The 17,081-nt window shown below is 38.3% G+C and overlaps 1 protein-coding gene across 1 annotated transcript in view; it reads right to left on the bottom strand.

Moving 5' to 3' along the window:
• Positions 1-17,081, bottom strand: part of adcy1a (adenylate cyclase 1a) — a 46,309-nt gene that overhangs the window by 20,033 nt on the left and 9,195 nt on the right. Inside the window, exons 3-8 of the mRNA XM_056765433.1 lie at positions 13,805-13,923; positions 11,139-11,250; positions 4,646-4,773; positions 2,698-2,856; positions 2,435-2,576; positions 1,415-1,570 (exon numbers count right to left, since the gene is read on the bottom strand). Of these exons, the coding sequence (XP_056621411.1) occupies positions 1,415-1,570; positions 2,435-2,576; positions 2,698-2,856; positions 4,646-4,773; positions 11,139-11,250; positions 13,805-13,923 (816 nt within the window). The remainder of the gene's footprint in view (positions 1-1,414; positions 1,571-2,434; positions 2,577-2,697; positions 2,857-4,645; positions 4,774-11,138; positions 11,251-13,804; positions 13,924-17,081) is intronic.

Below are 17,081 nucleotides of genomic sequence, written 5' to 3'. Positions count from 1 at the left end.
TACAGTGTTCCAAGACCAGGACGAAAACCACACTGTTCCTCCTGAATCCGAGGTTCTTCCATCGGCCGGATTCTCCTCTCCAGTACCCTGGCATAGACTTTCCCGGGAGGCTGAGAAGTGTGATCCCCGATAGTTGGAGCACACCCTCCTGTCCCCCTTCTTAAAAAGAGGGACCACCACCCCGGTCTGACAGTCCAAAGGCACTTTCCCCAACCACCATGCGGTGCTGCAGAGGCATGTCAGCCAAGACAGCCCCACAACATCCAGAGACTTGAGGTACTCAGGACGGATCTCATCCACCCCTTGTTTCTTGACTACCTCGGTGACTTCAGCCCGGGTGATGGACGAGTCCGCCTCCGAGCCCTCAGCCTCTGCTTCCTCAATGGAAGACGTGACGGCAGGATTAAGGAGATCCTTGAAGTATTCCTTCCACCACCCGATGATATCCCCGGTCGAGGTCAACAGCTGCCCCCCTCCACTGTAAACAGAGTTGGTAGGGCACTGCTTCCCCCTCCTGAGGCGCCGGGCGGTTTGCCAGAATCTCTTCAAGGCCGACCGACAGTCCTTCTCCATGGCCCCACGGAACTCCTCCCAGGCCCGAGTTTTTGCCTCCTCAACCACCCGGGCTGCAATCCGTTTGGCCTGTCGGTACCCGTCAGCTGATTCGGGAGTCCCACAAGCCAGCCAGGACCGATAGGACTTCTTCTTCAGCTTGACGGCATCCCTTACTTCCGGTGTCCACCACCGGGTTCGGGGATTGCCGCCTTGACAGGCACTGGAGACCTTACGGCCACTCTACATCTCTACATATCTCTACAGTACAGTATATCCTTTAATTTTTTCATACAGCATAAGAAAAACGTCTTATGGTGTTGTAAAAAACAAAAACCTAAAATACTACAAAAGCATTCCATAGGACTTGTGCACTGTATTTAATTGTCACGCTAGTTTAAAAACTGAGAGATGTGAAATGCTTTCAAAATGTCTTGTAAAGCAACACCCACATTACATTCAAATCGACACAGACCAACACATACATCTACATGGTGACAGATGGGTGTTTAACACATCTCAGCATATTTCTTCACACATGCGATTGTGATAAGATGTTTAATTATGCACTGATACAAGTCATAACACACTCGCAGAGTCACACACGAAGAGAACAGTAAATATGCAGTTGTGATTGAATCTCTGCGCAATCGTCCGCTCATCTCAACGCGGTGGATTTTATCGTTTGTCATGTTAATATTACCCCTTTTAAAAACACAGTGGTGGAAACAATGCAGCAATGACAATTTATCAGCGGCAACTGGAGGGTTGCGATGTCATGACACAGTGATATTCGTGACTTAGTTCATGAATACTGATGAGGTTATGCAAGCGCTGCTTTTGATCGCAAATGATCACACACCTTATCGTCATCCTCACAGGTCATGACGTTGGAGAATGGGATCTCAGCCTTGAACATCTTTCTGCAGTGCATGAGCTGCACCAGCAGGTAACAGACGGTCTTAAACTTCATCCTCTTCGCCGGCTTTATGTCTGATAGGATTAAACCTGGAAAAATCTGCAGAGAGAAAAAGAGAAAGAGTGAGATGCACATGAGGAAAAAGAAAAACTCACTGAATGTGCGAAGATAGCTGCAGTAACCATTGTTTGATAAAAGAGGAAGTGACTGAAAGAACTCATGTGCAGAAGAAGCTTCTAATCTATTTGTAAAGATCTCCAGATGGACTCGGAGGTGTGTAAAGCCTCCTGGATTCTGCATGAATCTTTTCATCGCATTATGTTGGTCTCTTAGATCTGGGAGATTCAATTAGATGAAATGCAAAACTCTATAAAAGACATCTCTCATGGGTCTTAAGTATGGCAAAACTAAGATGAAGATGCATGCTTCTGAAAACAGTTAAAGTTTTGAGGTCATCTACAGTATATGCTATTGTACTCCTAAAGATTGACTTAATTTGACTTAAATTTAAAGAGTTAATTTCCAAAATTTACATTTACATTTCCGCATTTAACTTACATTGCTTACATTTCCGCATCCGACTTACATTGCTTTTATCCTATACATTTTACATAGGTATTTGCAATCCCATGGTATCGAACCCACAACCTTGCTTTTTTTTTTTAATTATCATGTTTTTTATTTTGCATTACAATTATTTTAATCAAACTGAATTTGTTTTGTTTTGATTTAAGCTATTATAACAAAAAAATACAGCTAACTAACACAATAAAACGCAATAAAACACAACATCTTTAAAAAAATGGAGTTATCTCACTTTGGAAACTCTTCATCTGCATTTAAAATGTACAGATTTTCTATTTCAGTAAATTGATTCTATTTTTTCTAAGAAGAAAACGTCATACAGAAACTGTGAGCCCTGTGTCCTTAAAGATGACTGGTGTGATGACGATGTGTTTGTACCTTGCGTCTGTGCGAGGGCACGATGAAGTAAGTCTCAATGGCATGTTTGCTGAGGAAAGCGTGTCTCTCGTGGCCTAAGCCCGGCTCCACCTCGTAATCTCCATTCAGACATTCCAGTGTTGCCTTGGTGATATGAACCTTCCTGTTGAAGGAGGGTCAAATAATCACACACTCACCTATCTGCTTTATATGTGACTCGTGGCTGCGAAGAAATAACATGAAGTGTGTTTGATAGGTGGTTGATAATGTGCTGAATGACTGACCCAGGCAGACCTCCCGCCTCCATCATGTTGGCCAGTGTCACGTCATTTGACCAAACATCATATTGCCACTTGCGCAGGCCCAGAACGCCACACAGCACGCGGCCCGTATGCAGACCAACACGCATGTTGAGGTTCACTTCGGTTGCCTCTGCAACAGACCTGATATCATACACACACACATTCAAAATAAGGAGAGAGTTAGTTTTTTTGATATTTTGCTTTATTTCCTGTTTGCCCATGTAGACAGACATCTATTGCTTAGATGCTGTATTACAGAAAAACGATGATTATCAACTTAATTGCCAACCAATTGTAAAAAGACATCTGGAGTGTGATGCTATAAAGTGAGTGTAGATTGTTTTAGGTCAGTTTTGTATAGATGGAACAGTCTAGATTTGTCAAAATGCTAAAAAAAAGTAATGCTTGAGCACTGTATTAAAATCTTCAATAATATTGACTTTTGACTGTTTTCATAATCGACATTGTTGAGATCTTCTCTGAAACTCTAATTAAGACAACTGGGGTCATTTGACATTTCGGTGGTTTTTCTAAGATAAATATCTTAGACTCAGGACACCTAAAGGGATATGTCCCCCAAAAATATATATTTCTCTCATCATATATTCACTCTCATGTGGTTTAAAACCTGTATACGACTCTTTGTCAGTAGAAAACAAAGAAGTTATTTTAAGAAAAGTCTCCGTAGTTTGTGTGCAGACAGTGCAAGTCGATGGGGAAAATGTTGTGTGGTCCTTTATTTTCATTAATTTTTCTGTGTTCTGCAGAAGAAGGAGAGTCATAGGTTTGGAATGGTATGAGGCGGAATAAATGATAAAAATAATCTTCATTTTTAGGTGAACGATACCTTAAAGGAAAAATTTCCTTTCGCTCTCAATTTAATCCCATTGATGCCTGAGACATAAATTAAGTCCACCAAATAAAGACTTAAGAATTGTATTTAAACAAATAACATATTCAGTTATACAATGCTGGAACGTTGGGTCTTATTTTTCTGATGTTTGATAGCGTAAAACATATGATGCATTTCTATATTTCATAAAATGCCAAAAATCTGTGCCCCCCCCTAGATCCATCTGGCCCCCCAAGTATCAGTTTAAGATATAGACAACTTCAAATGACATAAAGAACATAGGTTCAAAGCTGGTCTAGAAGAACTTCCTGTTTCAGTTCTTTAACACTACACAAACGTTTGAACAAAACACAACCAAAAGACTATTTATAACTGATTTAAAATGTTGAACAAATATCTTTAAGATTTATTGAGATAATGTGTTTAAAATTTAAAATAATAATAAATATGTATAAATAACTATTGAAACCGGAAATGCTTCTGGATCTGTGTTTACATCTTGCGAAGTGGTCTATATTTCCTTCACGAAAACCATAGTCAGGTTGTTGTTTTTGTGTTCAAAAGCTTTTTACGCTCTTCTCATCTCCCTCTGTAATGCTACTGGATCTGATGATTGAAGAGAGAGAGAGTAAGAGCGAGAGAGGGAGAGAGAGATATGGCAGGAGGAATTTCTTCTCTGTGTGCTACCAACACTAAAGCAGTTGATCTACTCTAATGTGATATAGAAAGTGAGAGTGAGACAGATATACACAGAGTTTGTAAAAACCAGAGTTTTTGTGTGACTGTGTGTGTGCATGTGTGTGCGCGTGAGTGTGTGTGAATATTCCAACACCTGTGTGAGGTGATAAGAGACTGCAGCAGTGAAAGTCGCCTTAGAATTCAGAGCAGAGAAATGAATATAGTGGGGCAGGTCTTACACACACACACATTTAGACACAAATAAAACCGCTACAGACAGAGCTAAATACAGTCTGGTAAATGACCATAGCTGACTGCTGGCCAGCTCGGTAAGTTCTGTTAAAACAAAATGATTTTTTTCGTGTAGACACTTGCGGCATGATAACTATGAGAACTCACGTGATGGTGTCGATCATGTCCAGGCCCATCTCCACACAGCAGTGAGCGTGGTCTGCTTTAGGCTGGGTCAGGCCTGACACACAGTAATAACAGTCCCCCAAGATCTTAATCCTCCTGCAGTGGTTTTCCTGTCAATCGGACAAACAGAGCGTGATGGTTTATTTTAAAAAGACATACAAAGCGGATAAAAGGTGCTGGAGTTGAGAATATTCACAGGAATTAATGTCACACGTCGACTGAGTAGAAAATACTATTTTGTCACAATATCAGATTATCACAACAAAAGTCTATTATAGTCCACCAAAACTAAAACTACTCAAACATTGCTGTTCATTAAAACAAATAAAATTTTGTCCATTTTATTACTTGAAAAAAAGAGAAGTGAGGCACTGAAATAACTGAAAATAAATGATGTAAATTATGATAATTATAATAATAATATAACAATAATAAAATAAATAATACAAATGCAAAAACAAAAACAAAATTTTCACAAAATTGAACTACAATGAACCTGAAAATATAAAAATAAAAGTTATTTAAAAAAATAAAACTAAACCATGATAAGAGATATTTTGACCAAAAGAGTTCATCATGTTTTCACAATATCTTTTGAAAAGTCTTTAAAAATAAACAAATAGGGCCATCAATCATAAGAAGCACTTTGTCTGCCTAGCTTCTGTAGATGTAGCTGTAGTGAGCTTGCTATGTTTCCTTGAACTGGACTAGTAGCTGTTTGCTAGCAAAGGACTATTGAACTTCCTGCACTGTTCTCAAGGTAAGCTGTTGTTAGCACCTAGCCAGCTAGCTGGAGTTCCACCTAGCACTTTTAGTCACTTTGAAGGGTTGAGCTAGGTGGGCTCACCTGTGGAAAAATCACTGACCCGTTAAGCAATAAGAAAGCCTTTATTTTGTAGCACTGATTTATGAGGTGGCACCGGCAGCCCTGCTCGTGTGAAGACCGACGAGGTAAAGACCTGCGGTACCAGCACGACATTGCACGACATGCTAAGTTCTTCCAGGTCTATCCTTCTTTCCCCTAGTCTCCTTGTCTTTTTGTCTTGCTACTACTATGTGTTTCCAGTAGATTCAGACTGTCCACCGTAGACACACTTACTAATGTACAAAGCGGAAAACTCAGCACCATCTTCGTTCCCTCTGCACTAGCCCTCCACAGTCTGCTAGTCTGGCTAAAGGCCTCAGGAACTGCCAGTAATCTGTTAACAAGGCAGAGTTCATTCGCCAGTTAGTCCAACCTCAATGTTCTGGCACGTACTGAAAAGAAAACACTGCTACTCTATTGGCCCTCTCCACCAACTTCACCCACACTCCTCTTCCTTCTGGGTGCGGAGGTGGAACAGGTTTGCATATTTCCGACACCTGGAAATTCACTCCTCTGTATTTTTCTTTCAGAAAAAGGGAACTCCTCATTCGAATACCATCCAATTTCCATCACTCATAAATCAAAAATATATTTGATTGTAATCTATCGCCCTCCAGGTCAACTGGGAAACTTCTTAGAAGAGCTTGACATGCTTCTGTCCTCTATCCCTGAAGACGAAAAACCCTCCCACCCACTGAGAAGCACAACATCTAAATCTAGTTTTAAATTGTAACCGCACCCTTAGTAATATTCTAGTTACTCCCCTGCATGTCTCTGACCATTTCTTTATCAAATTTAATGTAATCTCACCACCCACCCCTAACACTGTTTCTTCGCGTCGTAATCTTCATGTCCCCTCTCCCAAATGCTTTTCATCCATGGTGTCTTCCTCCCTACCCAAACCTTCAACTCATCTCTCAACACTGAGAAAAGTAAAGATAGTCTCTGTCTTGACAATGTCTGCCCTCTCATCTCTAGGCCTGCATGTGCTACACAATCCTGCCTCTGGTTTTCTGAGCCTCTTCGTGACCATCGGACCAAGCTAAGGTCTGCGGAGAGGAAGTGCTGCAAGTCCAGATACCCTGCTGATCTCTCTAAGTATCAACACATTCTTAACTCATTTGCTACTGATACATCTGCAGCCAAAATCAAGTACTGTCAAAGCAAAATCCAAACTGCATTTAACCCGCGTCAACTTTTCTAATCCTTCTCCTCTCTTCTTTGTCCCCCTCCCCCCAATATTGCATAGTCTATCCTCTGCTCAAAACATCCCAGATCTCTCTCTTACCCCTTGCTGTACTCAACTCCCTTCTTTCTCTCCTCTTTTGGAGACTGATGTTTCCAAAATTCTCCTTTTCACCCAACCTGTCCCCTCGACCTAATCCCTTCGAACCACCTACAGGCTATCTCTCGGTCTCTCCTGCCTCAACTCACACACATTATAAACACCTCCATCACCCCTGGTACTGTCCCCACCTCATTTAAACAAGCCCTGGTAACACCTTTACTCAAGAAAACAACACTCGACCGCTCATTGGTATGCAACTATCGACTAATCTCACTCCTGCCCAACCTTTCCAAGGCCCTCGAGAGGGTAGTATTTAACCAACTCTCTGCCTATATCTCACAGAATGACCTATTGGATAGTCAGCAATCCGGCTTCAAGAAAGGACAATCTACAGAGACCGATCTCCTGAAAACCTACGGCAGGCAAGGGCTTAGTCCTTGTCATCTGTCCTTATCCTGATCTCACCAGCTGAAAACTGTAGTTCCTCAGGGATCAGTTCTTGTCCTTCTCCTCTTTTCAACAAATTCCACCTCCCTTGATCGAATTATTAAGGAACAGGGGTTCTCATACAATTTTTATGTAGATGATACGCAGCTGTATTTCTCTTTTCAGCCAACTGACCCCACCATCTCTGCCCGTATCTCTGTCTCTCTTCTGGACATCCCTTCTTGTATGGAAGACCCTCACCTACAACTCAACCTTTCTAAGACAGAACTTCTTGTTATACCAGCCAACCCATAAATTAAACACCACTTCAGCATTCACCTCGTATCCTTAAGTATAACACCCACCAAGTCTGCAAGGAACCTGGGAGTGATGTTTAACGGTCAGCTGAAATTCCCATCACAGCAACCACTCGAACATGCCGGTATGTGCACTACAATATCGGGAAGATCAGCTACTAGTCCAAGCTCTGGTCATATCAAGACTGGACTAGTCAATTCTCTTTTTCCAACCAATAGAGTCAAGTCCCTGCAAATCATCCAGAATGCAACAGCACGTCTGGTTTTTTACCAGCCTAAAAGAACCCATGTAACACCCCTCTGATTTCACTCCATTGGGTGCCAGTTGCCGCCCACATGAAGTTTAAATCACTGACACTGGCTTTTAGAACGGCAACGACAAATTCACCCCTAAACTTAACTCACTGTTTCAGGTCTACATCCCCTACCGTCATCCTTGATCGGGAAATGATCAATGCCTGGTTGTTCCATCACGATGAGGCACCAAATTGCTTGCAAAAACCTTTACTTATTCGGTTGTCTTGGGGTGAACTGTCAGCCTCTGCTTAAACTGCAGTAGCTTTAACAATTTTCAAAAAACAACTCAATATATACCTGTTCTGCATTTATTTGACTAACAAATAACTGTTTATTTTTTGTGTCTAGTAAAAAAATCTTCCCAGTTGTTTATTCTTTCCCTTGCTTTCTTCAGCCGTAATCCTCCTTGTTACATGGCCTAAACTATAGGTACTAATTTAGAGTGTTGACAAAATGTTATATGCTCTCCTACTTGTAAACCACTTTGGAGAAAAGCGTCTGCAAAATGAATAAATGTAATGTAAATGCAATCATAATCATCAATAAATTTGTTTAATTTAGGTTTTCTCTTTTTTGGTCAATAAGTCACACTCAAAATACAAATGTAGGGAGGAAGAGAGAGAGAGCGAGAGCAAGATTGTAACCTTGTGACTTAAGCCAACATATTAAACATGTTCTATTATTTTATTACTTTAGATCTTATCATATGTTCAGTTTTAACCCACATAATTAATCATGTTTTTATATCATGTTTATGTCAATACCTATATATTGTGATACCAATAGCATTAAATGCTTTTGTACAGTGCTAAAAATATGCAGATAAAACCCTTACACACACTTGACACACATACATTTTCAACAAATAACAGAAAACTTGAATATTTGAAGAGTTGAAGAGTTCATTTGCAAAAAGAGAGAGAGATGTTTTAACTTTTTTTTAAATCATGTTCCTTTATTGTGCATTCCAATTAATTAATTAACAGCTAACACGATAAAACACAAAAAATTAAAAACCCAATTTTAGATTTAACGGAGTTATCTCTTTTTTGGAAATAAACTTTTCATTAATTTAATTTATGAATAATTTTCCATTTGAGGTTCTCCTTGAATGTCCCAAAGAGAGATTTTGTCCTCACTTCTGTGGACATTTTCCCCCAGGCTGCAGTTTAGCCCATAGTCTCCTACCGGTGACTCCAACCATAGTCTCCTCCTGCCAATATATTATCAGGACTAGACCACCACATTGATTCAGCAAATACAATGAGACACTTTGACAAAAGAGAGCGATAAAAAAGGGAAGTGTAAAGAAGAAAGAGAAATACTCTACTGATCGATGACACTGTTTTATTAGAGATGCTCCATCTGGCAGCACAGGACCAGAGGAGACTGTGGGAAACCCCTGTCACAGCACACACACACACACACACCATCTGTGCCAGTCCGTTCCAACTGTTGCGTGAATTTAAAACTAATTTCAAATCTGGACAAAGTTTTGCTGTGACACTGCACAGAAAGTTGTGCTCTCACTATGTCAACCCTCAAACTTTAACTTTGCTGACATAACAAATTACAATCAGAGATGAAGATCCAACTAATTTGCAGTTGCTTAACAGCAGAGACGTCAGGATGCTTCTGTACATCTGAGGTAATTGCAACAATTACAGTCAGGATTATAATTTGCATTGTGATGGGCTGCTGAAATATTTACTGATGCATTTTATTTGATTCATAACTCTTATTTCTGGTCAAGGAAAGTTAAGCAAACCCATAAGACTTGAGTATTACATTTTGTTTCACATGTTCATTTGCCTATTCAGCAATAGCGAAACTAGTAACAGTGTACAAATTGAGAAAATAATCTTAATAGTCCATAAAAAATTACCTTACAAAAAATATAAAGCATAAAAAAATATAGCAGCGAATTCAAAACTATTATTTGCAAAAACGAAATTTAGAAAATTGTTAAGAAAAATAACAGTTTATTTGAAAATCATGTCACATTCTTGCATTTAAGTTTATTGATTTCATTATCAAAGTTATTTTTCTTCTCATTGTATAGTTTTCCGTTTTTTTTAAGTTTGCATTTATTTTTATTGGCACAAAAGTTATCCCATAGTTATCAGCCACATTGTCATAAAAAACTAGCTGTTTTATCTTGCATTGATGAGATTCATTTGAACATCGCCACCAATCCAAATGTGTGTTTGAATACAAAGTCCTTATTGTAAAATATTTATAATAATTTTCCAAATCTGATTACATTTATGCATTTGTCAGATGAGCTGGAGATCCGACCCACAGTCTAGGTATACATTTTATTAGTATGTGCCTCTGCCGGCATCCAACCAATTATTCTTGCACTGCTAATGCAAGGCCAAGTGAGCCACTTTGGAGTTTTAACATGGGCCAGTAAGCAACCACCAAGCAACCACCCAGAGTACTATAACAGGCACATATCACCACTCAAGCGCCCCAGAAGAACAACCTAGCAACCATAGAAATGTGTCATAAACATGCAGAACACCCTAACAACCACATATCATTGTGTTGATAATGTGTAGAACAAATTAGCAACCACAAAATAACTTAGTAAACACAGTCAGAAAACTTTTGCAACCACACATAAATGTGCTAAAAACATGCAGAACACACTTGCAACCACATATCATTATGCTAATCATTTAGAGAACAGCTTAGCAACCACATAGAAATGTGCTAAAAACACGCAGAACACATTAGCAAACACAAAAATGAGCAAAAACATGCAGAACACCTTAGCCACCAAATATCGCTGTGCTAATTTTATGCAGAACACATTAGCAACCACACAGTAATGTAAACCCAGTCAGCACACCTTAACAAACCCATAGAAATGAGCTAAACACAATATTATTACAAAACTGACAAAATCCTCCGTGGGTTTTGGTGTAAAAGCTCCAATAGTAATGTGTACTGTTTTAAAACTTTTTGGTCTTATCCCAGCTTTAGTTTTGTATTTTGGCTCTAAATTGTTTTTACCTGTATGTAACTATCCAAGACAAAAAAAAAACACACTGAAAATGCCTGTTGAATTTAGTCCACTGATACTTTTGGCCAGTAACGTTTCAAACTCAAGAGCCTTCTGTAGAGCACAGACGTGTTCTTTGATCATCAGCCCACTAATGAAGATTATCATGATAATAATAATATCCATCATGTACGTTACTACATGTGCCCACTGACACAAGCTTTCTAATGCGCTCGACTTCACTTTCTCACGAACACAAAGGGATTACTTACTGTTGCAAGCTCATCAAATTTTCCGAAGAGCTCGTTCAGCAGTTTGACCAGCTCCTGAGCTGTGCATTGTGAGGCCAGACTGGTAAATCCAACAATGTCTGCAAACAAGATGCTGAGGAGAAAAAAGAGCATCAGGCGATTTCCGCCAGAACTTTTGCATTATAACCCTACTTTCTATGGACAGGACACAATCCAAAGTTATTTATTTTATGAGTAACATGTTTTTAAGTGAACCTTTACCGTGTTAGCTAAATCAAGTAAAAAGAATAATAGGGCCAAGTCTCTTGTCCTGTTTTCATTCAAATTGAAATGATGAAAATGGTAAGGTCACAGAGAAGCCGAGATGAACTTGAATACTATTAAATTCAGAAGATTCAAATAGACCCGCTTGGAATTCTTGCTACCTCTTAGCACTAGGCCTGGATTGACCTCATCTGCTCTGTATTTTAGACAGTTGGTCATGGTAGTAAACTGCATGCATTATCTTTCACAAATACAACAGATTTTTGGAATGGGATGTGTTTGTGTGTGTGTATGTGTGTGTACGTGGTATTGTACAAACCCTACCGGCCATCTATCTCTCACTCTGTGTCTCTGCATGTGTGGGCAGTGCGGGTTAATTGAGCAGCTCTTGAGCTGATCGCTCTTGAGCTGCTCATGTTTTGGTCGGGAGCCAGATTCAGGAGCTCGCATAGCTCCTAAGAGTCGTTGACTCTTATTGACTCATTGATTCAGTATTCAGAGTCAGATTTGAGTGCAATTGAATTGACACTGTCTGCTTGGTTTACGATAACTATTGCTGTAATGCAGTGTTGAAACTCCAGACTGGGACTCGGTCTTGAACTCGGTCTCGAGACGCTATTTTAATGTTTTTGGTCCTGTCATGGACTTGTGTGCATTTTGACTCGGTCTCGACTCGTACTCGAACATGTTCGGAATTTGACTTATGGTCGAATCCACTCGAGTCCCATCAGAAATATTAAATACATTGAAAAGACGTGCCTTTTTGGGCCAATAATGTAGCTGTTTCTACGGCTTTGCAAGCAGGCGGCTCCTGATTGTCTAAAATTGGTGTCCAGTCTGTACAAAGTAAAAACTGGTTGACATTTCAAGTGAGTTAGACTAGTTTCAATTTACGCATTGAAATAAATAAAGTCTTTGAAAGTAACTGATTTAATTGATTTGAATGCAGTAAGAAAACAAGCCACAATTGAAACAAGGTTAAAAATGGATAATTTATTATGTTCATTGCATTGAATCAGTTTCACTGCTAAATCACCATTATTGTGATCATTTTTAACTTTAGTTGAGCTCTTAGCTCTCATGTTTTAATGTTAAATTAGGTTTCCTTTAGCCAAAACTATGTATTAAATTACATTATTTGTGCCAAAGAGTTGATTACTTCGAAATGGTAATTTATACATTTTGAAATTGTTTGGATCACAGTTTAAAATTGGGTTTGTTTTATTAATGTGTCAGCTCTGTGGATCTGTAGTTTGATATACTGTGATTTTTTTGGACTTAACATATTCACATCTGCTTAACCACTTTAACACACAAAGACATCAAGAATCTGCATATGAAACTCAACAATGACAATCAACAAAAGAATATGTCATGCTGCAATACATGGTGGGGATCAACATAGTACAAAACTCATTCATGACTTCCATAATGCATTGCAGTTGATCCCTTAATCTGAATTACTTTGACGATTGTCACCATAGTTTAGGCTTATATGATGGGTGTTGATGTCAGTGTGTGTGTGTGTGTGTGTGTCAGTGAAATATGTTTGTTTATTTTCTATTAATACTCGTGCATTGACTTGCCAGAGCACTCAGACCAGTCATCAAATGATCAATAATGTTTAAAACTACTACATTTTATTACAGCCTGACAATTTCAATGAAAAAAACCCCAACTTTAGTAATAGCATCTCTGTCTTTCTAAAACTGATCTTGAAGCAATTATCATTATTTTAATGGTTGCTTTGCTATCTTACTCCATTCAAATCATTCAACTCCAAGAGACTCATTTAATTTATTTCCATGTGAAAACTGAAAGTAGTCTGATAAACTCCAGATTTGAACCAGTTTTTAGATTTTACACAGGTCCCCTGTACGTCACTATCAGATATTCAGAAAACATCATAAAGGGCCAGTAAAGGGACATCTTTTCAACATTGAAAGATTCAGTAAAGACGTCTTTTGGACATTTCTTTGGTCAGGGGAAGCTCTACTTGTAATAAAATTACCTTTAAAACACTTACTTTGGGGCCCTGTTTTACCCTCAACTAAAAATATTTTAAAACTAACATCAGTCTTAGTAAATAAAACACAGTGTATATACCATGCTATATTTAATGCACTCTATGGGCTCGGTGCCAGATTTATTGTTTCCACTAAACATTTAACCTATTCTTGAAGATTTCTGCAGGTCTTGTTCAGACCTCTTGTCCTAGGACTCGGACTTGACCCTCTCTGGACTCGTTCTTGACTCGAACTCAAACTACTCTGGACTGGGTCTTGACTCGGACTCGAACGAGCTGGTCTCGACTACAACACTGCTGTAATGTAGCCCTGCTGCATCATCCATACAACATGTGTGTGTTTTGAACATGAATCACATGATTTAGTGTGAAAATTGTTTGAACTCTCTCTCTATACCTGACGTTGTCGTGCCGTTGGATGTATATCTTGTGGAAGATTCTTTCTGGTGGCTTTAGGAAGTCCTCCTTCATCTCCATGGCAACATTCCTGGGCAGCAGGCTCATTAAGAGGCGTTCCTGTTGAATATGTCCATTACATATTGTATTTGGATAAACATAGCAACTTTCTCAATGCTGCTCTGCAGTCAAGTGTAAAGTTTACAGAATAAAACCACAGTTTCTGATTGCATGTATGGTTCCAATTAAATTGTATTATTTTAGAATAATACAGTAGCCAACTTAAGCTTCTTTAACCCTCTGGTAGACTGAAACTTGTGGCACTGGCTATGTGAACACAAAGATCAATAAAGGATGTGATTCGAAAAGACTAAATGGTCCCTAAAATGTCATTTTTTGGAATGGGAATAGAAAAAATATGATATTGTAATCATTTTAATATAAGAATATTATAATCATGTATTATAATATTATAATTCATATAATAATAATATTGATAATAATTCTTGTATAAATCATACAAAAAACTACAAATCTAAAATATATTACAAATCTTAAATATTAAAGAAACATACTACTGAACAAAATTGTATTTTATTATAGGGTAAAGTGTATTTTACAAATGTCACTAAGTACTGTATGGTCTGACTTACAGTTTTTTCTTATCCTAAACACATTTTATCAATATATTACAGGCCTTAATGCAAAATTAATCATGTACATCACAGTTAATGTTATCTTTTTTGATATTTTATTTTATTTTTGATATTTTTGATATATTAACATATATGAAAAATATATACATAGGCGTTATGAATAAAATGGTACAATTGTTTTTAAAGTGAGTGAACTTTTATTTTGTAATAAAACCATATATAGCCTAAATATTTAATTTGCCCTTCGATATTTTTTACTTGAATTTCGCTTCCCTGAATTTACTGTGAGGCTGCTATTATACACTAAAATATTGTACGATGCAATATTGTGGAAAGCTCTACAGAAATCGATTTGAATTGAATATTACATTTTATATTATGATTTTACAAAAAAAGTTATGTTTTAGGTGTTTGACCCGGAGGACTATGAGTGTGACCCCCAAATAAGAAGAATCAGCGGGTTAAAGCAGAGAATCTTAATTGTCCTACAGTATTTATCAGCCCCGCTCCTGTCCAGAAGTCTTAAGCTCCACACTTAATCAAACACACCCGATCCAACAAATAATTATTTGGATAAGCTGTTTGTGTGAGATTGGAGCTTTTCACTGCTGGACAGTGGGTCTCCAGGAGCAGGATTAATATGGCCCGGCCTGGATTATACTGAAGCTCTGTACACTCTGAGCTTCCTCTTAATTAACTTTATGAGGTGCATATTTGGATGCTTTAACAACACTATAAAGAGGTTTTCATATAGCTCATTGGTTAGAGCATGGGACTAGCATCACCAAGGTCATGGGTTTGATCCCAGGAATTGCTCGTACTCTGAAACAAATGTCTAGTATAATGCAATCTTAATTGCTTTGGATAAAATCATCTGCCAAATGCATAAAATGTCAAATGTAAGATGAACACTTGTCAGCTGCCTTACCTTTACCGTCTGACACAGCTTATCCATTTTAAATATATTTTTAATTACAATTTACGGAATTCAGGGAATAGTGCAAGACCACTTGGATTTTGCTAGTTCCCTCATTGGGTTTAGCAATTTTTCTAAAGAGCTTTTGTCGTGGGAGAGTGAGAATCTCTAAGCATTCTTCTGTGGATCTGTTAGGTTTATATTAGGGCTTTTGCGAGGCCACTGAAGTACACTTTGAGACTTTCTAAAGCCTGAAGTGCTTTGGATCATGCTAAAAGGCTAATCTTAGCTCTCCTGGGAGACTTTGGGCACTGTTGAGCAGGTTTACCGACTTTGTTTCTTTTCATTATAGTTCCTGCCAGAAGTATCTCCACAATTTGCCGATGAAATTTAGCACCTGGAATTTAGTAGCTTTGGCACACCGTTTGGGTTACGTATGTTTTGATGCTTGTTTGACCATCTTAAATCACCGAAGGACCAGCACTTGACCCTCTTAAACCAGGACATGTTCATCTTAAACCAGCACAAACCAGCATATGCTGGTTTTTTCAACAGTGAATCTGGATTAAAAATGAAAAAGTAAATGTCCGTCTAACCAGACCAAACCTTTTTCTACTGGTTCCCACAAAAAATTCACAAGAACTCATCAGAGTAGACATTGCGCTTTTTTCACTACAAGGTTTAAACCAAGGTTCTATCTCATAAACAATAGTATATTTATATATTATTTTATATTCATAAACTTCACAGTACAACACATTGATATCCAGTAAAACCAGTGGCTCTCATCCACTCAATAAAACAAGGTTAACATTGTATAGCTTACAGTTAGTTGAAAACTGTCCACTTCTGTTGACTGTAAACTATTAATGCAATGAACTCTCTGATAACTGCAAATTGGGTAATCTCTGTGCGAGATCACAGTTCCAAGCGTTGGAGTTGGTTGGCATGGCAAAGGTAAGTTTCCGTGGAAACGCATACAGTCATTGCCAAGCCATGCGTTGCTAAAAGCAGGTGATAAATGCTTTCTCGATGAGCAAACCCCAACATGCCCAGCCACCTGTGTAAAAGCCCAACTGGTCAATTTGTCGCTAGAATTTGACAGTTGAGCTGAGAGTTTGTAGCATTAGCAGCACTGCCTCAAATTGCCTTAACTTTTGCACTGCCTGTTATACTGTTTATACTTTATTAAAAGCTATGAACATGTTTAACATCGGCTTCATATTTGGATGCCTTTGCAAGTGGACAAAGTATTGTAATAACTTTCTTTCACAGTTCGTTGAGGATTGTTAGCAATTAGCATTTGTCATGCTAATCTTGACAAAGTGATAGTTGAGCTCTTGAATTTTCTGTCTAATTGCATGTAATTTCTCTTCTTATACTTTATGGGAAAATATGTAACGGTTTCAGCTACCAGTCATTAAGCAACACAGGACAACCCCCCTTAAAACAATGAATGTATTCACATTTAATTAATTCTGTGTTTTTGAAAACTAGCGGTGTAAATGCAGTATCATGCAACAGTTTCAGTTACCAGTGCATAAATGTAGTGCATAAATACACTATTCTTAATGTCAGAGAAATTGTTTGAACAAGGAAATAACAAGATACAGCAAGAATTGTCTGGCCATGTGACGCACCCTATGAGGTGAACCTCTTCATGTAAAATAAAATAACTCTTATTAGGCTACTGATATAAATGTATT

The sequence above is a fragment of the Triplophysa dalaica genome, chromosome 13 (assembly GCF_015846415.1).
Source record: "Triplophysa dalaica isolate WHDGS20190420 chromosome 13, ASM1584641v1, whole genome shotgun sequence".
Taxonomy (NCBI): Eukaryota; Metazoa; Chordata; class Actinopteri; order Cypriniformes; family Nemacheilidae; genus Triplophysa; species Triplophysa dalaica.
This window is presented reverse-complemented; position numbering and strand designations above follow the sequence as displayed.